This window comes from Rhinolophus ferrumequinum, chromosome 7 (assembly GCF_004115265.2).
Source record: "Rhinolophus ferrumequinum isolate MPI-CBG mRhiFer1 chromosome 7, mRhiFer1_v1.p, whole genome shotgun sequence".
In the NCBI taxonomy this organism is placed as follows: Eukaryota; Metazoa; Chordata; class Mammalia; order Chiroptera; family Rhinolophidae; genus Rhinolophus; species Rhinolophus ferrumequinum.
Genome location: NC_046290.1, coordinates 83,741,649 through 83,768,293, shown reverse-complemented (window position 1 = coordinate 83,768,293; position 26,645 = coordinate 83,741,649). Strand labels below are relative to the sequence as shown.

General features: G+C 38.4%; 1 protein-coding gene across 3 annotated transcripts; it reads left to right on the top strand.

Moving 5' to 3' along the window:
- The first annotated feature begins 13,357 nt into the window (after positions 1 to 13,357).
- Positions 13,358 to 24,841, top strand: LOX (lysyl oxidase). 3 transcript variants are annotated; one of them, XM_033110820.1, is made up of 8 exons: positions 13,358 to 13,373; positions 13,604 to 14,508; positions 14,849 to 14,957; positions 16,360 to 16,497; positions 17,691 to 17,847; positions 21,273 to 21,368; positions 21,727 to 21,842; positions 22,931 to 24,841. In XM_033110820.1, the coding sequence occupies exons 2-8, from the start codon at positions 13,878 to 13,880 to the stop codon at positions 22,935 to 22,937; spliced, it is 1,254 nt and encodes a 417-aa protein (XP_032966711.1). In that variant the 5' UTR covers positions 13,358 to 13,373; positions 13,604 to 13,877; the 3' UTR covers positions 22,938 to 24,841. The 3 variants fall into 3 exon arrangements, with proteins under 3 accessions (XP_032966711.1, XP_032966709.1, XP_032966712.1); XM_033110818.1 differs by lacking the exon at positions 13,358 to 13,373 and having other exon boundaries at positions 13,504 to 14,508; XM_033110821.1 differs by lacking the exons at positions 13,358 to 13,373; positions 22,931 to 24,841 and having other exon boundaries at positions 13,504 to 14,508; positions 21,727 to 21,846.
- The last annotated feature ends 1,804 nt before the right edge of the window (positions 24,842 to 26,645 follow it).

Sequence of the window (26,645 nt, the reverse complement as noted above, 5' to 3'; positions counted from 1 at the left end):
GTGCCCCCTGCAACTAAAGATTGAAAATGGTGATGGACTTGGGGCTGGGCTACGCCCTCCTTAACTAGACTGAGGGACAACGACTTGGAACTGATGGGCCCTCAGAAGCACACTGTTCCCCAATATTCCCCAGTAAAATTGAAAAAAAATGGCACAAAGTATTTAAAAAAGGAAAACTGTTTTAAAATTATAATACTCAAAATATACCGATAACAAAAGATAAATACAAGACACGTTTGACTCCTACAATTACAAGAGGTGCTCCAAGTAATTACCATCGGCGTCCAGACACTTCTGATTACGAAGAATTACTGCTTGAGCAACATTGACCCAAGTGTCCACTTGTATACATTTTTTTGGCACCCCCGGTATTTTCTCTGTTACCCTTTGCCCCATTAGATCTTTATGTACCACTACCGAGAGGAGAATACCATATGTGCTTGTACTCTCACCACCACCACTCATAACACTCCAAATTGCTTTTCTTGTTCTTCACTTGGGTTAGATAAGCTTCCCAACTCTGTAAAGCGTACCATGTCTATGTCCAGCTAAGTTTCCCCTAGAAAACTGGAAAAGAAATGCATTCGCAGTAGGGTTTTAAGGCTCACCCACCTACCCAGGATCCTTGTGTTCATAACATGAGGATGAAGGTAATTTCACAGAATTCTATTACACGGCATTTGACCACTAGATGACCTGCATCAACACAACGGAAGCAGCATGGGACCAGGCCACGCCACCAAAGTTTTGGGGAATCAGAAGTGGCCCAGAAGAATTTTCCTCCCGTTCTGGGTGCTATAAAATGTAGGGAGTTGAATAGCTGAAAAATCCTACTGGGGAGTGAAATAAAGGTTAACACTCTCCACCTTGGCACGCCCCTGGCAAGACAGAGGCTCCTCAGGATCAGAACCCTCACTTTAAAGCATCCTCCTTCAAGATGCTGAGTCAGGCTTGCCCCATCCCTTCCTCAAGTCTTCTCCAGATCTGGGGTTCAGGCTCATTTATCTGCAATGCTCCTGCAGGGCAACGCCAGTCATCTCTTGGTCCACTTCAGCCTGTTTAGCTTCACTAATCACAGGAATTCCAGGGAGGTCCTGGGGGACTATAATGACGTTGGAGCGCATTTAATGTTTTCTCAAGTCTACAATTTTTAATAATTCTTCTTGATCGATCCTTCCCTCGGGAGCTTGATCCAGTCAATTCTGAGCGTATATCATACACTATTGCCCCCTAGAGGATGACTCATTTCAGTGGTTTTCAGTAGGAATGCAAAAGCAGAAGTTTTACCACCTAACAGTTAAGAACTTGACATATGAATTCCAGCAACTCTCCATCCTGTGATACACTCATTCTAGAGACGTGTGGAAGTCCACCCTGGAAAGGAAAGTATTGTGTGGCTTTGAGCCTACTGGAACTACAGACAATATTTTTTCCTGTCTCCAAGTAGGTCTACTAAAGCAGATTTAAGTCTTTCACTAACCACACCTAAAATTCCATTTCTTGAGCTCCTGGTGAGACATCTCCCTTGAATTTTTCAAATTCCTACTGGCAAGTAGCCTGTATCAGTAAATCCAGAAACTGACTTCAGGTCTTCCAATGGAAGCCATGTTTTGAGGACATGAGGTTTTTTTGGGAATAGAGGCATTAAACAAGTAAGAGCATGTCTAATATAGTCTTTTTTTCTTTTAGGAATTAGTCCAAGAAATTGCGAGTCTGCGAGTCTGTTGTGAATTAATTAAAAACCAAGTTCCCAGACACCCTCACTACAATGCTGCATAAATCTGTTCTACGTTTAGAGCATCCTGTCCCCAAATTGACGTCTCCGCAACATTTCATTGGCTTTTAGTATTATTCTAAACACCATTGGCACTTGTTCTGGGACCATTTCCACCTTTATAACTATTCTCTTAATTGCCTGTCAGGAATGGAGTATTTCGTTCTAGTGATTATACTCTAGGCTCAAAATTCCTGAAACTAGTCCCTAACATGTAGCTCAAATAGAACCTGGGCTCCATACATATCAGTAGGCTGCTAATTCAACAAATAATAGTCAATTATGCTAATAGTCATTAAGCAGTTAGAAACTTTACTCAGCCTCCAAGGAAAATGTTAAAATAGAGAGCACATACTAAAGACATAGCCAGTTTTCTTTAAAAATCTCTTTAGACATCACACTCAGTCTCAATCTCTAGCCACTGTGAACTAACATTGAATATTTAAGACAGATCTCCATTCTCTTACAAAATGATATGGCATAGCCTCTTAGGAATTAAGTTGAAGCACCGTCAAGAAAGACACATCTTTTTGTTAAAGATGAATAAGTGTAATGTAGTGTATTGTAGCAGTATTTTATTGAGTGGTCCCTTAGTATCATTAGGAAAATGTATTGTTTACTTCCAGAAATGATTGATTAACTTGATAATACCCATTTACTTGAAAGGAAATGACTAAATTGTGTCAATTTGTTCTCACTCATGATATATATACACACACACACACACACGTACACATATATATATTTATATATATACACACATATATAAACATATATATATACATATATATATCAATATACTTTTACTATGCTATATAGCCCTGTGCTAATATATATATTCTCTTACAAAGTGATATGGCATAGCCTCTTAGCACAGGGCCATATATATATATATATATATATATATTAGTAGTACAGGGCTACATAGCATAGTAAAAGTGTATTGATAAATAAAACAGTAACTTCTGTTTATGTTTATTCTTTGTTCCTATAGCTAGTTGTAGGGTATATTTTTCTTTTTTAAAAGCAAGTCTTTCATAGAAAAAACTTGCACTTAGAAAAAAGCCTATTTGGTTGTGCACATAAACGTCAACACAAAGTCTATTGTAGTAATTTGTGGATTTCCTCTGTGGTTTGCTTGAAAGATCACTCAGTGATCATTGAGCATTCACAGAGGAAAACATCATCATTTGGACTGCAGATGCAGTTGCTCATAGCTGGAGAAATTTCCCAGAACAAGTTACAGCATTTTGAAGAACCCTATCTCAATGTTCATGCATGCATTTTTTGCCACATAAAAACTTGCAATTTAGTGTTAGATCATCTTAGAGCATTTCTTCTCCTCATCTTATTCACAATTCACCATGCAGTCATTGTTGAGCTGCCCAAACACCATCCTTAACAAAGGGTAGCTCATAAAATCACCAGTCCTAAGAATATGTGAATAACTGCTCAGTTAAACAAATTATTTAATTTACAAATGAAAATTTAAACAGGATACATCTAAAACTATTTAGTACACCATAAAACTGCTTTGTTTACAATTAAGTTACCCTTACCCTTTTAAAATTAAGACACATGTAGATTTTGGTACCTGTAAATGTGAGGGCTTGACTGAAGCCAGTTTGGTGTGGTCAAGTATTGGGCAAGAGTCCCCATTCACCTCCGCCAAGACCCTGTCATTTGAGTGAGATTAAGCTCCCAATTGCTTCAGCCCAAGACCTCTCTGGAGCAGGCAATCTGCTATTCTGGTTCAATTATGCCCATTTCTTTCCCAAGTGAGTAAATACTTAAGTTCCCATGCTGAGACAGCTGAAGTGACTTTTCATTTGGCACACTGACTCTGGGAGCGTAACGCATGTTTGTTGAAACCACGCTGAGCTGGGACAAAGTATTTTTATGATTACTACTTATTAACATGTATTGAGAACAGATATTGTCCTTGGTCTACCCACAATACATAAAGGAAATCACCATTCCTACAGACGGAAATAAGCAACTTGGATTAATATATTGTTGATGAAATTTATATCCTTATGGAAACATAGTTCACTTGCGAAGACAGACGTCGAACACATAATTACAGGTGAGATGCAGTATTCTATGTATGTCCAAAGAAAAGGAGCTGATCTTTTCCTGAGGTTAAGGAAAAGCTTCCAGAACAAAATGACATTTGAACTGGGATTTGAAAAATGAGACAAAGTTGGCTAGTAAAGACTGGTTCATGCAGAATGGTCCTGATGGGCGAAGCATCATAGTTCGGTCTGTAAATTGCAATGAATAGTAGCAGTTTAAAGGAGGGTGGGGCTGCGGGGAGATGGGGGTGCTGGTGGCATAGACCCTGAAGAAGAGCAGGGTCCATTAGGCCATGGTATGGATTTTCTGCTTTATCCTAAGGGCAGTGAGATTCTCCTAAATTGTTTTGATGACAGGAATGGCATGGTCAAATGTGTTTGTTTTTTTAAAAAAAATCACCCTGGCTACAGCATGGAATACGACAGTGGTGGGCAGAAATGGATATGGGGAAATTGATTAAGAGGCTATTGCCTAAGGAGAGAGATAACTAATGACTTGGACAGGGGTGTTTGCAGTGGAGATGGGGAAGAGTAGAAATGCCCAAGAAATAGGAAGGAGATCCAATGGACTATATTTGGAAATGATTTGGATGGATGTCGGGGTAAAGGACAGGGTGACCTGAGGGAAAACTTTCAGGTTTCTGGACCAGCCAGCTGGGGTTCTGGTTACTAAGATAAAGAACAATAAAGGAAAATTTTGGGTGCAGCAAAAGAATCAGGTGTGGACATGGCATATATTAAAAGTTTTTGAATATATATATATATGTGTTAATGTATTATTAACCTTTCATATAAAAATTCTTTCTTTCTTATCCATAACTAAACAAAGACTAATATGTACAAATACTACCTTTGCCTTCTATTACACAACTCTGTTCTATTAATTCTGTGATGGGTTAAACGTATTTTAAAAGTAAATAAATACTTTCTACTTTATCTTTTAATTTTTTTATGAATCACCATAATTAGTTGAGAAGTATTAATATTTTAGATTCAATAGCAAGTGAATATATTTGGAATTACCTAATATTGTGAGTATGTGAAATGAATCACTCATGTTCTTTTAAATAGATTTTTTTATGGTCAAAATTATTTTTCCCAGTAAAGTGATTCATTCACAGATAGAATAAAGTATATACTACATATGCTTCTGAGACAAAAATACAGCTTAATGTATCTGTATGAGTGAGCCCAGGTGAAAATAGAACTACTCAGCTAACCCAAAGGATTGTGATATAATAGTAAGTGTGTTATTTTAAGGCACAAAGTTTTAAAAAGGTTTGTTAAATAGCAATAGTTAGCTGATATGGTACTGTTTTCTCATTACCTACTTTCTAAAATTGTTGATATAGAATCTTTCCTTGTGTCTCTTGATCTTTTTCATCTCTTATTTACATACACCAGGACTTTTTTGCAGTTTCTCCTCCTTAAATATTAATGAAGAAAAGTTTTTGAGGACGTAAAGCCAATAAATAAAATAAATTGTATTTCTATAAACAAGCAACAAGAAAATTAAGCTTATATTTTTTCATTTACAATAACCTCAAAACATATAAGATACTTGGGAATAAATTTAATGAAAGAGATGCAAAGTTTCAACACTGAACATTACAAAACATTGCTGAAAGAAAATAAAGAAGACCTGAGTAAGTGAAGTGATATACCATGTTTACGGATTGGAAGATTCCTATTGTTAAAATGTAAATTGTCCCCAAATTGATCAATAGATTCAATGCAGCCTCAATCTGAATTCCAGCAGTTTTTTTAGGTAGAAATTGACAGGCTGTTTTTAAATTGTACAGTAGTACCTCGGTTTTTGAACGTCTCCGTTGATGAACATTTCCGTTTACAAACGCCGTAAACCTGGAAGTAAATGCTTCAGTTTTCGAACACGCCTCGGAAGGTGAACATGTTATGCGGCTTCCACTGAGTGCAAGATCCTGAGGCCTAGCTGTTGGCTGTTTTCTAACGTTTCAGAACTCAAAAAACGGTCTTTTGGAACGGATTACGTTCGAAAACCGAGGCACCACTGTATATGGAACAGCAAAGGACCGAAAACAGTCAAAATAGTTTTTGGAAAAAATAAAACTGGAGGACTTTCATTAGCTGAATTCAATATTTACTATAAAGCTGAAAGAGTCAAGACTGAGGTATTGACATAAGCATAAGTAAATAGATCAGTGAGAAAAGAATAGGACGTCCAGAAACAGACTAGCACATATAAGGTAAATTGATTTTTGACAGAGGTACCAAGGGGCACATTGGAAAAATAATAGTCTTTTCAACAAATAAGTACTGGACCAACTAGATATCCATGTAGAAACAAAACTCAACTCCTACCTCATATTATACCAAAGAGTATTTTTAAATGGATCATAGACCTAAACACAAAGCTGAAATTATAAAGCTCCTAGAAGAAAACATGGAAGAAAATCTTGTGGACTTGTGCTAAAAAAGATTTCTTTGACAGGATAAACACTAACCATAAAACAAATTGATAAAATGGATTTTACCAAAATTACAAACTTGTATTCTTCAAAAGACATCATTAAAAAAAATAAAATCTCAGAGAAAATATTTGTAATATATATGCCTCATATAAATCTTGTATCCAGAATGTATAAAGAAACTCCTATATCTCAATAAGAATATTAAAAAAAAAAACTAACTAAAACTTGGGCCAAAGATTAGAATATATATTTCAAAGATGTGTAGCACATGAAAGAAATGCTCAAAATCATTAGTCATTAAGGAAATGCAAATTAAACAATACTGTCATATCACTTCAACACAGTGGCTAAAATAGGAAACGACTGAAATATCAGACGTTGGCAAGGACATGGAATAGTGGAACTCTATAGGTAGCTGGCATAAATGTAAAATAAAACAACCACTTCTAAAAAGATTTGACAGTTTGTTATAAAATTAAACATGTACCTACTCTACAGGTGCAGCAAATGTACCTCTAAGTATTTCCAAAAAAGAAATGAAAACTACATCCACAGAATAACTTGCAGACGACTGTTCATAGCAGCTTTATTCATAACAGCCTTGATCTGGAAAACAAACAAATCATGGTATGTTCATAGCATGAAATACTACTCATTAAGAAGAACAAATGAACTGCTAATTGAGCGACAACCTGGATGAATCTTAACGGACATGCTGGGCAAAAAGAAAAATACGTAAGAGGGTGTCTATTGTATAATTTCTTATATGAAGTTCTAGAATAGATAAAACTAATCCAGGTGAATTCATCACACCATACACTTGAAAGCTGTGCATTTTATTTTATATAAATTATATCTCAACAAAGTTGATTTATTTTTCAAAAAAGTCTTCCTGTCTCAAAGTAACAAAATAGGCATTTCATAAGTAGACTGTCCCTTTCCCCATGTTTATAAAAAATGCCTTTCTGCATTATTGTCTATACACAAATAGTCTTTTTGCTGACTTTTAAATTCTAATGTCCAAGTACCAAGCAGTAATGACAGTTACCATCTACTTAGTGTCTAATATGAACTAGATTTTCTGCCCTACACTTTACAAACATTTCATTCTCACAACAGCTCTGCAAGATAGGTCTTGTTACCTTCACTCATCGTTGAGAAATCCAAGTCTCAGAATAGTTAAGTAATTCGTCCAAGAACATCTTGTTAGTAAACAGTAGAGGTAGCAGTTATCCAAGGACTGTCGGTCTCCTTCACCAGTGTTCTGTCTACTACTTGTCACCTTGCAGTTTACTTGTATGTCACACTTATCCCACAGCCATTGCTAGTCTATTCACTTAATTGGCCTGGCCACAATCTCCTTGACATATTACCTTGAATGAGTCACTCATTTAATTGTCCCAACGATTAAAACAAAGAAAATCAAACAAACAAATATTTACCTCCTATTTCACATTGCAAGAGTTTAATATGGGGTTGATAACAGGATAGACCTGGATTCAAGATCTAGTTTTCCCATTTTTAACTGAGCATATTGCCGAATCTCTCTCAGCTTCCATTTCTTATCCGTAACATGAAAGTACGTACTAATAAGCACAGCACAGGGTTATTGTGAGGATAAAATGAGGTAATACATTTAAGTATTTTGCATTGTGTTAGGAACATAGTAAATGACAAGAAATTAAAAAAGCTTTTCATTTATGAGAGGACAGGCACTATCCTGTTAGAAGGTGACTAAATTGCTTATTTTCCTTGTTATTGTGTATTTCCTTATTATTTCCTTCTTCTACTAGGGATCCATTTCCATTTAGCAAACTTGAAAAGACCTTGTGTATTCAACTCAGTTATTTGGGTATTGGAGAGTCCTTAGCCACAGATCATTTTGAGGTTGTATACATTCATTTTCTACTTAGTATTTATTCAATGTTTCATTTAGTATTTTCATTCAATCATTTAATATTTTCCATATGCCATTATATTAAAGGTCCCTGTATTATTTGCAGAAAATTATACAGACCATTGAGAATAAAGTACAAAAAATATGTCACTGTCTTTTTCTCATGTGACCTACAGGAGACAGAATTCCCACAGACTATGAGCTTTAGTTTTTCCCTTTTTATCTTCCACCTTCTGGAAGAGATCCAGGAAATAGTTGCAATGTAAGAAAAGAAAATAAGTACAAACCAAAGAAACCCATGTTTACAAAAATGAACTACCTGTAACTAACTGGGCCTGAGTTAAAAGACTCTCCTTTAAAAGCCATTATATAAAAATCTTTGATTCTTTGCTTAAGCTGTTATATAATCGAGAGGAAGAAAGATGGTAACATGAGTAGTATTTTAAGAAGAACAGAAAGAGAAAGAACTATGATTCTCAAAACTGACCTCAAGCACAATTAGGAAACAGGTTTTCATCTCCCGCCTCCATGCCAAGTGTACATCACACCCTCAAACGTTCTGAGAACTATCATTTTATAGGGGAGGAAAAAACCCCACAACTCCATATAATCTGCATTAGGTTATTAGTAATTGTTGTTTTGCTCCTCGTGGGCCCCCAAAGAAACCAGAGTACGCAGAGTGAAGTGAAAGCAGAAGGATGACGAATGGTGGGTTACAATCATTGCACGGAACGGGCAGATGAAGGACATGCTTTTAGTTAAGCATAAATGTCCTCCTTACCTCTATCCTACCATCTCAGAGGATCACGCCCAGGTTATATTACATTAAAAAACGTATCGGTTTCTGCGGCGTTGAAGCTGAATCCAGGACGAGCTAAGGAGCAGCAAATAAGCCGAGACGTAGACCAGAAGCACACTTTATTCTATCAATTAAAAGCAGAAATGACCCCAGCACACCCCACAGTGTGAAGAACAGTTGCTTCATTGTCATTGGACAGTCCGTCAGGCCCAATCAAATCACTTGGACTTTACCTGAAGGCAGTTTTGCCAACTGGCTGACCCTTTATTTTTGTGGTCAATATAACCAAACTACATTGAACTCTGATTCACTGAATTTCAAAGATCCATTCTCCTATCATAACTTCACCTCTTCTCACTTTTCCACTTTGTTATAGTGACTAACATTATTAACTTAATCATATATGAATATGCATTAAAGACACCAGAATGAAATACCTTTCTGTTCCCTAGGGTTAAGTTCCACTTTTCCATTCCCTAGGTGGCCCAAGGGGATAGGTAACCAAACAAGATATATTTAAAATTCATTATTTCTGGAATTCTCCTACCCAGTCTGTTTACAGATTTTTTTTCTTTCCAGTTCAGTCTTCACACACAGACAAGTGTGTACCAACTGTCTCCTTTTTATATTTGGGTGAGTACCTGGAAGTGGTATGTGGCAGAAGACAAGAATGAAGAGAAGGGAACACAAGCACACTGTTAGCTTTAAGAGTCACTATTCCTCTCCTCCATGTTACTCCCGGTAAAAAGGTTTCTGCTTCTTTACTTCACTTTGTTTCCCTTTCTGAATTCCTTTTTTTAAAATGTAATATTACCTGCTCTCAATTATTTTCCCTTCACCGATCTCCAACTTCACACTTTATTTTATTCTCTGTGATGTTTTCAAAACTACATGGCACCAAAGCACATATGAGCATTAGTCTTTACCAAAGAACAAGATTTGGATGACTCCCAAACAAATGCATTTACGTTCAACCTAGAGTCCTTTCCCTGCGGCATTGGTGTTTTGGCTTTGGTCATTCAGTGACACTGCTATGTGGTTTGGGCTTTCTGCATACTACGTTTTCCATTTATATGAATTATCTCCAAACGTAAAGGCAGTTAACAGGTATCAGGAGCACAGACTTATGACAACTTTCACTTCTTGGTCACTGGGCCAGACATTGCAATGCAAGTCTTTGACCTTGATATTGATAACCCAGAACCTAAGAAGAAGAATTCCAGCTCCCTTCCTCTATTGTATATACTGGAGAAATGTCCACAAAAAGAAAGTCTCAAGGTCAAAGTGAAATCAGCTGTGGATCTTACCAAATCTAAAAAGCTAAAGGTATCCTGATGTAGCTGCAGTTATTATTATTATTATTATTATTATTATTATTATTATTATTAATTTCAATGTTGAGTAGAAGGAATTGTAGTTTCTCATATACTGTGAATAATAGTTTTGTCATTGAACAGAGAGCACAATGTGTGTCTAGACAGTCTCTCATGGGGCTCACAAACACTTTCAATTGTCCCCAATGTGGTAGCCACATGTTTGTTTTCACTTGGCTGTTTTAAGCCAGAGAGAGCTTAGAGAGAGTGGAAGAGAGAGAAAACCAACTAAGCATGTCATTAGGATGTGTCACAAAGGGGAATGTGTTTTTTTCCCACTAAAGTAGTGTGTGTTTAAAAGAAAATAAATACTGTACTCCATTACTGTTCTTGTTAGTTATTTATACTCTGATAAGACATTTTCAAGTCTGTTGGAGCAAATTTAAAAAAAAAAAAAAAACACTGGTGAACCTCATGCAGCTGTAAATTTTGAAAATGATTGACTCAGTTGACACTCATTGAATGTTCCTATGTGCCAATCACCATTATGATACACTACATTACACAGCATAAATGTGTTCAAGAAGTATTTGTAAAAGAAATAAATGTATACTGAATTTCATAGATGGGAAATAAGTAAAAAGAGAAAACGGCAGTCTGCAGATTCTAGCTCACACTTAAAATACATCCAATGTAGTAAAGTCCAACGGAGGTAATTATTCAATTAAACATGAATAATCATAATGGAACATAGTGAATGATTTGAAAATAGCTGAAATTACTTGTGTATTCACAAAAAATCAGAGATTTTAAAATTAGGAAAAATACTGTACAAAGGATTTGGGTTCATCCTTGATTTCTACAGATAAATAAGAGCCAGGGAAAGTAAGTCAGCTGTCCAAAGACACATAGCTTGCTTTCTGCGAGAGCCAGAACTGAAAACAAGGAAGTTGTATCTGAGATGCAGCAGAAGCTTTCTTCCCTCCCATTACAAGTTGCTGTGGTCTGTTGCTCTGACAGTGTGACCTCCACAGCAGAGGTCTTCCCTGAGGGACATGTGGCCAAGCAGCTACAGGCTTCTCTCTTCTGGGGAATACACCGTTCATGGGTGCATGCAGTCTTTTTCAGCTGAGAGATAATTATAGTCTCTCCCTTCCTGCCTCTCCTGTAATTTGGCCTGTCCATTCAAATTATATACACCTGCTTCTTTTTACTCTATCTTCTCTTTGTGGCTTTGGAGAAATTCAGTAGTTTAATTTTAACCACTGCATCACATCCGTAAAATGACAGCTAGAGATGTCTCTGTCGTTCACAGAGAGAAATGACACTGAACTGTCAGCAGTGAAACGTGCATCTTGAATTTGTATCTTCATCGTATAAGCAATCGATTTGCCAATCCTTTGGCAAGCTTCCACCTGATGTCGCTTTGTGACCAAAGATGCTGTGTGGTCATGGGGCCAGCAAATCTAACTTGACTCAAAAAGAGACAAACCCACTGTGTTTGACTCAAAATCGTGTGATCTGATTATATTAGAGAACCAGCCACAACTCTCTCAGTGTCAGTCTGGGGTCTTTACGTGACGAATAACAGAAATTGACTGTGACCATGTGAAGCCACAAAGAAAAACATAGGAAAAATAGAAGGAAAAGTGGAAGAACCAGGTCTTGGAAGGCACTGGTATAAAACAGCTCAGGGGGTACTCTGAGTACCAAGACCCCACAGACACTTTCTTTCAGTAGTGGGAGGAGTGAGTGGGCTCCAACATTTTTGACCCTTGTGTCCTGCTCCAGATTCAAATTCTACAGAGACAATTTGATTAGACAAGCTTGGATCTCATGACCAACTACTACTTGAAATGGGGGAAGTCTCGCGAATGCTCGGTCAGTTCCATAATTCAACTGGGTAGGAAGTTTCCCAAAGGAAAATACAGTTGTTCTTACCAGAAAAAAAGGGAAATGGACGCTGGGCAGTCAAATCAGCAGATGTCCACCATAACCACCAAAATGTGGTGATTAAACATAGAGAGACAGAGACTAACAGAGATAGCTGAATATTGAAGTATATCTTGACAACAGCCCAATGACACCAATAAAATAGTTACTAAAATTGGGGTTTGAGAAGCTGTTTTAAATAGAGCAGTTTAGTACCAATTTTTCTTTGAAATGTTTCCGGCGTTGCCCCAAACCTGAGTGGTATGTGAATAACTGGTCCATTTTTCCAGTCAGCAGTTACCTACTTCCCACCTTATCCTCCTACCCATTCTCCTCTGGCTACTCTTTCTCTCCTTTCTTTACCAAAATCTGAACCCCAAAGCTGTTTCTTCAGCAACCTCTTTGTTTAAATTGGAAAATCAATCACACACTATAGGACTTTTCACCATTTAACAAATGGTGATTTAAGTTTTTAAAATCCAAAGTCAAACCTCCTTCCTAGATGTAGATGGGCCCCCACCCCACCAAAAAAAAGTCAGATAAAATGCTTTTTGAAGCTGTCTTCTGAGTGCTCTGTTAGGCAGACTTGCTTCAGCCCACTTTAAAGAAACTTCGTGGTAGACACTGTCAAGATGAAAGATGGTTCTTCACTTCCACTCAAAGCACGAATCAGCCAGCATTTTGAAAAAGAGACAGGTTTATTCATTGCTTCAGCGTTAGCTGGCTTTTGTTCCCTGTAACATTTCACTTTTGGATATTAAAATACTCAGTGTACGAAACAAATTTGTAACCCATTTCTCCTATTACCTACACACAAGAAAACAAAATTTGATATCCTCGGTTTTATTTGTTGAGGGTGCTTCGCTTAAAAGTGAGTGGGCATGCATTGGGAAATTTGTCTGGTTAACTCCTTATGGATAATGTTAGTCACAATCGTTCCCCCCACCCCCCCAATTCTCGCCCCCAACACCCTCCCACCTCCGGACTTCCCGCCTCTCCAGGGCTGGTGACCTAATAGCATTTTTCTTCATGCATATTTTGGCGTCGCCCCATGGCCTGGCTGCCTTTGCCTGTCTGAGTCTTTTGAAATTCCTGCATGTTCGCCCCAGATTAAGCCGAGCGTGTCTCAGGATGTGTGTTCCGTTTTGTTCTTTCCCCTTAACGCTCCTTGTGCAACGTGTCTGGGGGGAGGAGGATAGGACGGGGAGGGGAGGGAGGGGCAGAGTTAAGGAGCTGTCCCCCTTGCACGTTTCCAATCACATTACGTGAACAAATAGCGGAGGGGTGGCCGGGCCAGAACGGCTTGTGTAACTTTGCAAACGTGCCAGAAAGTTTAAAATCTCTCCTCCTTCCTTCACTCCAGACACTGCGCGCTCTCCGGGGCCGCCGCGCGCTCTCCGTCGCCTTCCGTAAGGACTAGGAAAGAGAAGAGAGACGGGTGCCACGTCCCAGCAGCTGTCTTTCCTGGAGAAGGGTCTGCAGCTCACACCCTTGGCACTGCTCGGTGGGGACTAAGATACTCGCACTCCGCCTGCCTCCCTGGGTGAAGACTTCTCTCTCACACGTGATTTGAGCCCCGTTTGACTTTTCCCTGAGCTACATCCTCCCGCAGTGGGGACCGTCCAGCAAACGGAGCGATGCGCTTCGCCGGGACCGCGCTCCTGCTCGGGCCCCTGCAGCTCTGCATGCTCCTGCGCTGCGCCCCGCCGGCCGCCGGCCAGCAGCAGCCCCCGCGGGAGCCGCCGGCGGCTCCGGGCGCCTGGAGCCAGAGGATCCAATGGGAGAACAACGGGCAGGTGTTCAGCCTGCTGAGCCAGGGCTCGCAGTACCAGCCGCAGCGTAGACGGGACCAGGGCGCCACGGCCCCGGGTGCCGCCAACGCTGCCCCCCAACAGCCCCGCACGCCGATCTTGCTGCTCCGCAACAACCGCACGGCACCGACGCGGGCGCGGAGCAGTGGCTTGTCTGGAGCCGCCACCGGCCGCCCCCGGCCCGCCGCCCGTCACTGGTTCCAACCTGGTTACTTGTCGTCGGGGGCGGGCAACGCTGGCGCCTCGCGTGCGAATAACCGGACGGAGCAGGCAGAGCGCCCGGCACTGGGCAACCTGAGGCCGCCCAGCCGCGTGGACGGCATGGTGGGCGACGACCCCTACAACCCTTACAAGTACTCCGACGACAATCCCTATTACAACTACTATGACACATACGAACGGCCTCGGCCTGGGAGCAGGTACCGGCCCGGATACGGCACCGGCTACTTCCAGTACGGTAAGCACCCCGAGTCGCTGGAAGCACCCGTGCACCCATTCCCGACGTGGCCGCCTGGGCGCGGCAGGCCTTAGTCCCCGCAGATCCGATCCCTCCCCCTGCTCCTGCACAGGCAGCCCTGGAATCTGGTGCAAACCGCGCGCCTGGCCCCTCCTGCTTCCTTTCCACTCTGCTTTGCAGCCCGGGGCGTCCCTGTTCTCCTGCTACCCGCAGCCAGACACCGACACCGCAGTCCGGTTGGGCGAAGGATAAGGAATAGGAGGGACCTGGAGGGACTCGGAGGCGGGGTAGGGGGCGCTGGATTGTCTCACTGCTGTGCCCATCGCCCACTGACGTTTAGGTCTCCCGGACCTGGTGCCCGATCCTTACTACATCCAGGCATCCACGTACGTGCAAAAGATGTCCATGTACAACCTGAGATGCGCTGCGGAGGAAAACTGCTTGGCCAGGTACGGGGCTGGGATCTTGGCGGTGAGGCTCCCCCGTCTTGGTTCCAAGGGCTGACCTGGTGCCTGGTTCTGACCACTCTTGTTCCCTGCTGACAAGGGTCGGGAAGTGGGACTTAGTATCCTGAGTATGTTGACCTGGATGGAGAGTTAACATTTTGAATATTTCTGTGGGATCTGTCTTTCAAACTGCAGCACAAATCAGGGAGATGGAGCAAACCCTTATACCGGAGAGTGTGTGTGTGTGTGTGCGTGTTCTCCTGTTTTCTTTTCAAGATCCTTAAATTTTGGAGACAACGGTTCCCAATAGCTTTCTATGAGACAACTGTAGTATAAAGTGGAAAAAAATACTGCAATGGATGAGCTTAATACACGCTTAAAAGATTGGGGGCTAATTTGCCAGTGTGGAACTCGTGATTGGCAAAGGTTAAGTTGTCTTCTTTTGTTTGAAGCCACAATTAACTTAGTTGTTTTGGTATTACTTCAGCCAGAATAACAGCGTGAGCAAGAGCTTTGTTTTTCCATCAGTCCTAAAATAAAATCATAGCAATTTTAGGAATGGATTTCTCTGGAGTTTGCTTCTGGGAAACCAGCAGAGGGAGCAAAAGAGGTTCTGCTAGGTCTCATAATAATTTTTTTTACAGTGTAAAATAAGGTCATCAATAGTATCTGAACGTACATTCACACAAAATATATTAGAAGGAACATAGTAATGTTTGTTTGTATATTTCTCCCACTTTGACCCTTTATAACCATCGGGCTAAAGGAAGAGAAGAAATTCAAGCTCATCATTTTTATTCTTCAGTCTTGCATCACTCACACCATTGCACGCCGTATGATATTAACATAGTAATATTGTTTTGAAGATAGTGAAGTTATGAAATCATTTATCTAATCTGGGTGCACTCTTTTGGAATTGTTTACCCACTTTAAACATTTTAATTTTTTAAGAAGAAATGTACTGTTCAAGTCAAAGTTCTTAATAAGTAAATATGGATGACTGTTTGATTTGGGATAGTTTCCACCTCAGTTTCACTCATTCATATGGTTACAACTTGAATTGTTGACAAATACAAAGTTTACTTACCACATATAAATTTTCAATGCTAATTTTATTATTTAATGCTAATTTTACTTTTAAACTGTGGATTTCCGTCGTTGTCATCCATTCACCCATTCCACAAATACTCACTGAGCTCTGACCACTTCACTTGCCAGGCACTGTTCTAGGATCTGGAGATTCAGCAATAAGCAAAATAAACGAAATGCCCTGTTCTCTTGGAACTGACAGTCTAGTTGGGGGAGGGGAGTAGTCACCATTATACAATGAAAAGGTTTTGCTTGTACTTTTGTCTTTAGTTAATATTCTGTGAAAATAATGATGGTTGTTTTCTCAAAATCACAGTTCGGCGTACAGGGCAGATGTCAGAGATTATGATCACAGGGTACTACTAAGATTTCCCCAAAGAGTGAAAAACCAAGGCACATCAGACTTCTTACCAAGTCGACCAAGATATTCCTGGGAATGGCACAGCTGTCACCAGTAAGTGGATGGGCCTCTTGGTACTTTTGAGTTGCTTTTTTACTTTTCAGATGATTCTTGCCCAAAGGGAGAAAGTTGCTGTTATTTATGAATACATTTGGAATTTTCTCTATGTAATTTGACATAACCAGTGGAGTCTATCTTTAATACATCAACTACTAGATCCTGTTCTCTTTTCAACTAGACACTCTAAATCCAGCTTATTAAAACTGTTGACAGGATAGAGCAATTGGCTTCACTAGAATTTTACTCCAATATACAAGGAAGATTTCTAAAAGAAGCCTCTTGCAGCCAAAGTCAGCTACAGTTAGTTAGCATTCAATAAAGAACACAAATAGCTAACAAAAAAATTCAGATACCATTCTCAAAGAAAAATGTAGCTGATACATTCCATGAGCTGAGAAAGACCTACCTCCATCTTTTAAGATATGTGTTGACTTTTCCTTTTCTGTCATAAATTTAAAGATTTTCACATCAGGTAATTCTATAATTTGCTTTAATAAATTGGCCACTTGTTTACTGCCAAGAACTCCTGGTGTGTGCCCTTAAAACTTTCTACAATTCGAGCCACTTCTTGTTCTTTCTAAGGAAAGATGAACACCTCAGCACCTTCTCTTTAATAAAATGGAACAATAGACACGAGCACCTAATTTCCTGATAAAATAGAGTTGTTTTATTTCTAAATAAAAGTTTAAACTAGCTAAAAAATAATGGTGGGTAAAACACACCATTTTTCTCTTTTGCGTTTCAGTCATGGTTTTAAATCTAGCAGAACTCAATTCTTTAAAATCTCACAGAAACTTCCTCAGACGCGTGTGCTTTTCTTTTTTGGAATGAAGCATCGGTAGTGGCAGCCAAGAGAAATATACTAGTGAACATATGGCAAGTTTCACTGGAACACAGATCATGTATTGCCTATTTCCAGTTAATATTTAAAGATAAAAACAGGTTGTAATAGAAAATAAAATACTCAAAATAGTCTTTTTTTTTTTTCCTTTGAAGCAAGGCTAAAAGCTTACAATTTTGATAGATTTCTGTCCCAGGGGAGAAGGAAAATCTAGCATGAACCTGGATTTAAGAAGATAATTTTGATCTGAATTTAAATGTAGGAGGCAGTGGGTAAGCCATTGAAAGTCCTCGTTGCTTTTTCTCTGTATATTACTGATCGCTGTCTCTGTTGTGTGGCGCATTAGACATTACCACAGCATGGACGAGTTCAGCCACTATGACCTGCTGGATGCCAGCACCCAGAGGAGAGTGGCTGAAGGCCACAAAGCAAGTTTCTGTCTTGAAGACACATCCTGTGACTACGGCTACCACAGGCGATTTGCATGCACTGCACACACACAGGTAGGTGGGCATCATGAAATCAGGAACCCGCAGGCTTCAGAGAGAGAACCAAGTGGCCTTCTATTTTCTTTCCTCTGGACTGTCTTTTATAAATTGTTTCATTGAGAGGGTCATCTAGTCAAGATGGAAATAATCGGGAAAAGAAAAGTGATGGCCTGATGATCCAAATTAAAGTATTTCATCATCACAGAAGGTCATTGTGCATACCCATTGATGCCTTGTCACGCTCCACAATAAAAAGCAGCACTTTGCTCTCTGAAAAAATCTGAACGGTTTCTAATATCTGTACTCATTCTGTGTTCCTTAACAGGCTTGGTAAGTAACTATAGAAAGCATACTTGTTTTCTCACCGGCAAAACAATTCCTCCCTCCACCTAATAAACTGAAAATAGAGTGGTAATTGTGGCTAGCAAAGGAGAGAAAACGAGTTTATTGAAAAGCACTTTTAAACACTGCCTCTTTTAATCATGCAAATAAGAGCAGAACGATCCAATTTCTTTCTCCATGCATATGTATTTAAACCTAGAGTATAATTGATGTCAGATGTACTTGGGATGGATTTTTAAAAATCGTGCTGAACTAAGCAGTTTGCATGTCTTATAATGGGAAAATCTGTGTCAGTTAAAAGCCATGCCAGTATTTCCATAAGAAACCCTAATTTGTAAAAGGACATTATAATTTTACTCCAGCCGAAATCTGGGCAAGGAGTACTGAATGTATATAACTCAGGGCACAAAGGGATCAGCAGCTGGCATCTGGGGAAGCAAATTCCAGGGTTGTGGCAAGAAGCTTTTTGGTGACCTAAATGTTACCGGGGCTTCTTTCTCTGAGCTTAGAACATCATAGCAATTGGAGGGGGAAAAGGTTCATTCCATGTGCCCGGGGGCAGCCTTATTCTTTCAGCAAAAGATGTAACCTATGCACATATTACACATATGTGCGTACAGAGATTCCCTTTTCACTCCATTAAGTCCCACTGCATCCGCCTGTGCAGGGGACCTGGAGTTCATTCTCTTCATTTAGAAAAAGAGGCACCCTGGACAGCTCACTGCTGAAATATTTGAATCTAGGACTACAGGTATTTATTTATAGCACTTCTAGTCCCCCAATTTCTTGGGGTGACCTCACTTCATTTTATATGGTAGCCTTCCTGTTGATCAACCCCTGTGATGTCCTATTTAATCATTATTCACTGGATCTTGCATTACAAGTGATTTATGTACTTGTGTTTGTCACTAGATTGGTGTTTTATTTAAAGGTAAAAATAATTCTCACAAAACCCCAATGTTGACTTAGATTAGTTGTATTACAATGTTGCTGAAATGTATCCAAATATAAAACTAGATATAACTTCCTTATATTTATACTTTCATATAACTCTTAAGTTCTTAGATAACAAATTTACATATTAAATATATAGGAAACTAGAAACTGTCTCATTAATTTAATGTATAAAACAGTTGTATTTTGCTAAAATCAAATAGCTAGTTTAGACAGCCTCACCTAAGGTTCTCCATTTAATCTGTTTTTAAAGATTGACTTTGAATACATGAAATACCTGTTTGCTTACTGGCCTTAAAAACTCTCGCTTTTTTGTTTGCTAGCTCAAATAATAAAAGCTCATGCTTAAATTCTGCCAGTTGAGTAATCCTACGGCTCCAATTTCAGCATTTCTTTAAAGCTCTTTGGTTCACTTGAAAGTAAGATACACATTGCAGCGTTATTGAAACCTGTTTTAAATAGGTGTCTAATCCTAAGAATCCCTTATAATGCCATGAATGCAGTAGGAGTGGTAGCAGTATCAGAATTATGTTATGGAATCAGAAACCAAAAATTCTTCATTATATACCAGGGGAGCCAAAAAACTGTATACACATGATGTGTATTCATCTTTTGTTGTCAGTATATATTGAGTATTACAATTTTAATAGTTTTTTTTTCATCTCTTAAAATGTGTATACATTTTTTTGGCACCCTCCGCATTTACTTCTCAACATACCTTTAATGAACAATTGCAGGTCGGTAGTAAGCAAAGTGGTTCCATGGCTCTCACTGCTGTGGCACAGGCACTTATGCGTGTGGCCTGTCTGTGCTATACTGTATGCTTGATGAGAATACAATTCTCCCCCATTCTTCCCAAACCAAGCTATAGCCAGACCAGTATTGGTAAGAACATGCTTAGAGGACTTTGCCATCTCTTTGGTGATCGAAGTGAGTTTAAGCACCAAAGCAATTTTGAGTGCTGAAATTAAACGGCAGTATAGAGCTACAATGATTCTAGCATATGCTTTTTAACTTACTTCAGATTACTATGGGAATAAAAATACAACAGTAAAACTTCCCGTGAAGAACTAATAGAATCAAGAATATACCTACAGACTTCAATTTGAACAAAATTCTCCAAGACTGTAACTTTCTGGAGAGCCAGGACCATATCTCATTGGTGTTTTGCTCCTCTCAGCCGGTAGAAGTCACTCATTTACTTATTCAAGTGAATATCTTAGCATGTGGAGTGATGTGGAATTCACTCACTGGGGCATACATTCATCCTTTTAATTCAACAAAATATTTCAGTGACTATATGTGAGAGAGTGTGGTGCTTAAGAACAGAGACTCGGGACCCGGTTTGTCTAAATTCAAAACCAGCCCAGCCACTTACAAGCTACATATCTTTCGGTGAGTTATTAGGTTGGTGCAAAAGTAATTGCAGTTTAAAAGGTTAAACATAATTGCAAAAACCACAGTTACTTTTGCACCAACCTAATATTTAAGCTTACTGTGCCTCAGATGCCCCATCTGCAAAATGGGCATAATAATAGCACCTGCCTCATGTAGTTGTGAGAACTGAATTTATATATGTATCATGTCTAAAAATGTTATTCAAAATAGCAACCATAGATCGTGCCCTTAGGGAGCTTACAACCTTTAGTCAGACATGATTTGATATAGTATGATTATAACACTTAAAAGGATAAACATTATAATAGCTGTAGACCCACAAAAGTATCACGGGCAGTGCACAGAAAGGTAATTTCCAAAAGGGGAAATTGGGGAGGGCTGCATGGAGAAGAGGACATTTGAGCTAAATCAATTATTATATGGCCTTTTTTCCTGAACGGGTGATAGTGTAGAGTTTTGGTGAAAGCCTATTTTGTCACTTAAGATTGTATTTATCAGTGGTGATTTATGACACTTTTAAGAAGCTAGATGTACTACTACTTATATTAGTCCTGTATTTTTTTTAGCTGGAGGTGCTATAAGGCTGAGTAATATATACTTCTCAAGGGAGATGCAATATAAGTATAGTTTTATGTCAAACTCTTGTAAGTACTAACTTAAAATTTAATTTGCACATAATAAGCATATTCTTTAGCATACCCTAACTAAATACCATCTTTAAAAAATTTTCATTTTATTTGTTTTAGGGGTTGAGTCCTGGCTGTTACGATACTTATAATGCAGACATAGACTGCCAATGGATTGATATTACAGATTTACAACCTGGAAACTACATTCTAAAGGTAGAGACCTTTGAAAATACTGTATCTGTAATGTATTACGATATATTCAATTGCAATGCAATAGACTCCCTCCTCTGGATTCAAACGTTGAATAATCACAATCCTGAAAGCAATTATACATCTTATACAACGGTTTCTAAATGAACGCAGATATATGAAAACATCTCTTAAAGAACTTCAGGGAGAAATACACAGCGTCCTCCTAAAACTTCTCCCGAGTTGAACCCTTTGCCTACCTTAACCCTCCCTGCTTGAGTTAGCTGGACCATGCCAGCCCTGTGAAAACAGGAAGCAATTGACCAGGACACACTGCTGATGAAATCAATCTGAAATGCGGATAAACCTTTGCCTTGCCTAGGTCAGCGTGAACCCCAGCTACCTGGTGCCAGAATCAGACTATTCCAACAATGTCGTGCGCTGTGACATCCGCTACACAGGACATCATGCGTATGCCTCGGGCTGCACGATTTCACCGTGAGTCTCATTGGCCTCATTAAGTACTACTATCTTCACAAAGCATTTTGTGATTGCATTATACAGGACACGTCTGTTTCTTCTACTGTAGCTTCCTTGTAAACTAGATCAAAGGTAGAAATGGTTAACGAGTCTGCTATCACGTAGTTAGAAGTGATGCTAGAGAAGGGGGGATGTACTACTCGAGTTATCATTCTAAAGTGTAGTTTTCAAGACAAGACATACACACACAAGAAGCCTGTGTATTAGGACGCTGAATATGTATTAGGTTGGTGCAAACGTAATTGTGGTTTGGAAGGTTAAAAATTGCAAAAACCGCAATTATGTTTGCACCAACCTAATAAAATACGCAATATGCAGTGTGGGTGACCATGTGGGAGCCCAAACAGTTGGGTTTCCTGCTCCTGCCAAATAGCCCAGGAAGGAGCTTTGAAGAAATTCCTGGAGTTCTTCAAAGTACATTCTGAAAAATCACTGCCTTAAAGAATGCAACTGAAGACCTCAGACTGCCTACTCTGGAGAAATCAAGAGTTCACAAATTTGAGTTCTAGAACAAGTACTAGGGAAATACCCCACAAAAGAAGGGATGTGTGGAGGTGCCTTCCTAATTTTCTTAGTCCTGAAACCCCTCTTCGAATGAAATCTTAGATAGAATCCCAGCACATACCAATATGTGATTTATTGGCTTTGACCCACTGTCCTGCCCATTAATGCCTTCTTCTACCAAAACCACGCTGGGAAAGGACTAATGCAGGACGGTGCAGAGGCCAGGACTCTGCTTCTCGGTGCACATGCCACACTGGATCCATGGAGTGAATTCACTCGGGCAGGATGCTGGTCTGATTGGTTCAGAAGGCATTTCTTTCCACTATAAACATCAGGTCTGTAGGTATCAGGTATACACTCTCTGCTAACTGACCAATCTGTTAAAATGAGGTATTCATGGATAATTTCAGAAGGTGACTGTTGCTTAGATGGAGGGAAACTGATACTTCAATTTTTTAAAAGGTTGACTTCAAACTTGTCTACTGTACTCATTTAAAATATTATCAGGTTAATAATGTGTCTTATTTTGTTTCTTAATATAGGTATTAAAAACCAAGCCAAGACTCCCAATGGATAAATCAGTGCCTGGTGTTCTGAAGTGGGAAAAAAAAAATAGATTAACTTCAGTAGGATTTATGTATTTTGAAAACGAGAACAGAAAACAACAAAGGAATTTTTGTTTGTACTGTTTTATACCAAAGCACATACCTGGATTTTGAACATTTAAATCGACATTATTTGGGAAAATTTTAATATTATTATTCACATTACTTTGTGAATTAACATAATGTTTCACTTCTGTAGTTGCACACTTGGCTCTTTCAAAGAAATCAAAATTTCTTATGCTCCTTTTGAAATTATAGTGCAAGAGGGGAAAATAATATTTCAACGAATGAGCCCAAATTACTTTGAGCTGGGAATTTTCTAAGTGCTGAAACTTCAGTGACCCACAATAATAACTGACTTTTATATGTCCTGGCATAGATTAATTTAGAAATGAGGCTCCTACTGTTTAAATAGATATGGACACATTTGGTGCTGAGGAAGGAACAAATACATTACTATTGGTGTCAAGAAATATTACTATATAGCAGAGAAATGGCAATATATGTATTCAGATAGTTACATCCCTATATAAAATTTATGTTTACATTTTTAAACTCGTAGGTAAACTCCTTTCTTTCTGTCAAGTGTACAATTTCATTCTGACTCAGGTCAGTTTTTGTTTTGGAACGAATTAAGTAATTGAGCTGCCCAACTCCTGTCTAACATTTGTTGATGCTCCCCTTTCCTCTTTCAATTTCCTATTGGCAGAGAGCGTTTAAGTGGCGTTCTTAAAAATTACCATTTTGGGGACTGGTATACATAGGACAACTGTGTCAATGGGAAGTTATTCTGATGATAGATGTGATACATCCAGAGATAATACACATTTAAGTATACTGAAGTATTAGCCAAAAAAATTTCCTTACTGCCATAAAATAAAAATCATCTGAAAAGTCCCTCAAACCACAACTGTCTCTCAAATACTTTAAAAAAATTAATGGAAAATATATTAGAATTTTCACCTTTTCCACATTGTTTTATGTTCAGCTTTAGAAAGAGGAATGCTAAAAATTCTCAAATTATCCAGAATAGATGACATAATATATGTGGATACAGGAACCTTATTTTAGGTCATCCAGGAATCAGTCATACATGTTTTTTGTGTGAGTGTGTTTGTGTCAGAAATATACTTCAAATTTGCAAAGCACATAGCATTACATACTTGAGGGGTTGGTGAATAAGGGGGAAAAAGAAGAAGAACTTTCTGTAAAACCGAGGACTGTGCTGCATAATCAGACAGCTGTGATTTTCTTTCTTAAACTGTGAAACCCTGTGCCACAACAGAATTTGAAGAATTGCTCGTTTTCCTAGGTTCAAAAGGTGCAGAAAGAAATCGAATTACACTTTTAAGCGAGTGATGCTTAAGCAGAAGTGTTCCTACATTAACCAGTATTAAAATTTCAAGCAAGGTATTTCAAGTGCCAGGACGTGCACACTAAGTAGGAAAATGAGTTAGCATTCTTGTATTGTGTATGTGTTTGTGTGTATATATATATATATCATGGAATTGTAAAGTCAACACCAATTACTAATAATCATTCCGCACTCACGGGTGCCTAGCACGGCGAGAGGGCTAGAGATGGACAGTCATCAGAGGGTAGATGATAGCAGGCCACACAACCCACATGTGCCAGGGCACACACTTACAATAGAGAATACAGACAGCTTGATAAAGACCTGGAACTTGCATTGAGCTAGTAGTATCTGAGCTATGGGATAGCTTCTTTGATGTACCTCTTTGCCTTAAATTACTTTATTAGTTTTAAGATTGTAGAATGATCCTTTCTTTCAAATTGTAATCTTTTCTAACAGAGATGTTTTAACATATTTGCTTTTTTAAAAAAAAAAAACAAAAAACTACTGTCAGTATTAATACTGAGCCAGACTGGCAACTACAGATTTAAGATCAATTGTTTCATCAAGATTGTTACCCCTGTATGAAAAGCTAGCCGATATCAATGGCCTTTGGATACATGAGAAGACATATTTACTGTCATTCATTGGGGCTTCCAGCTGTCTGTCCATCTATCATCTTAATATACGCCAGGCACTCACATGCTCGGCATTGGGATATCAAAGAGTGTCTCTAATCTCAATTAAGTATTAAAAATGTCATTACCCTTCAGGTTCACTTTATTTCATTTTTAACAACTCTAAGTACATGTCTAAAAATTTTTATTTTAAGCATTATTTTTCATGACCATATTTTATTTTAAAAATAAGTTAAAATTAATAGCTATATGCATGTATGTGTTACTGATAATTAAAAATATGTTTCCAATCCCTGAAATGTCTGCTTTTTAAATATAACATGTACTACTTGGTTGATCTTGGGAGGAAAAATTTCGATTAGAAGGCTAAAGATTCTCACTTATTCCTTATGTAAACATTCTTCCACCTCAATCACCTTTAAACACTCCCAACACTTTTAAACACTCCCAAATAACTCACAAGTATTGATTTAACACAATATTTTTGAACCTCAAGGGATCTCCTCTCTGAATAAGCTCTAAAATTCACAGAAAATGACTAGCTGGTAAAAGTTCTCCATTAATAAAATAAAAATTCAGTCTTACTGAACTCTAAAAAAATAACAAAATCAAAAAAACAAAGGAAGTAGAAATGACACAAAGAATGTTGAGTACTAAAAATAGACTGGCTTTTAAACTAACAAAGACTGTGAAAAAATGGGCTCCATAGGAAAATAGTTCAGAGAGTTTTCCACACACCCTCTTAGTGGCCTCATAATTATTCAGACCACAGTCTGGAATAAAGATGTCTTGACCTTGGAGGCTAGGATGCAGTCTCCCGACAATATCAGAAAATATGAATCCATAACTTGCCTATTTCCAGGAAATCTTTATAATTTTACATAATTTTATTCAATTTCTATCATAATTATTCACTATACATTATCTGTAATAATGAGCAATAAATTTTTTTCTCTTTGAAACCCTCTAGGATAACCACACTCATAAACATTCTCAATAGTTCAATTCTTGAGGAAATGCAGTTTACTAAAACTATCATGACACTGAATTCATCTTTAGTGAATTGTGTGAAAATATGGAATTTCTGGTCAGAAGATACCTTGTTATAAAAATAACTTGTTCTGATACTAACAGTATAGTAACTAATAAGTAAAAATTACCCTTTTCTATATTTTTTGTTTAGAATTCATATTCATAATTAATATATTCAAACAACAGCTATATTTCATTCCCAGCTACCAAAAGTCCTGGGCCACTTTTAAACACTTTAAAGCATTTCATTTATCTTTTAAGCCAAAATGGTGCTAAATTATTTCAACTTGAATGTAAAATGTGTTGTCTTAACTCATAGGATATAAACACTTAATATATAACTGCTTGCTGCAAACTAAGTGACATATCATTCGGTATTGTAATGTTTTTAATGAAGTTTTAGTTTCTTCCAAATTTTTCAGGAATCCTATTTGTAAAACATTTGTAACTTTTTGAAGAACTCTTATTTTAAATGCTCAGACACGGGCTTTCTATTCTTCTTTACACTCATACTTTTATTATATGCCTATACTATGATTGCAAGATTATATAAAACTGCTTTAAATAAATGATTTCAAGTATCTACAATGGTCATTTGTTGTTACATATAAATAAATGTTATGAATTT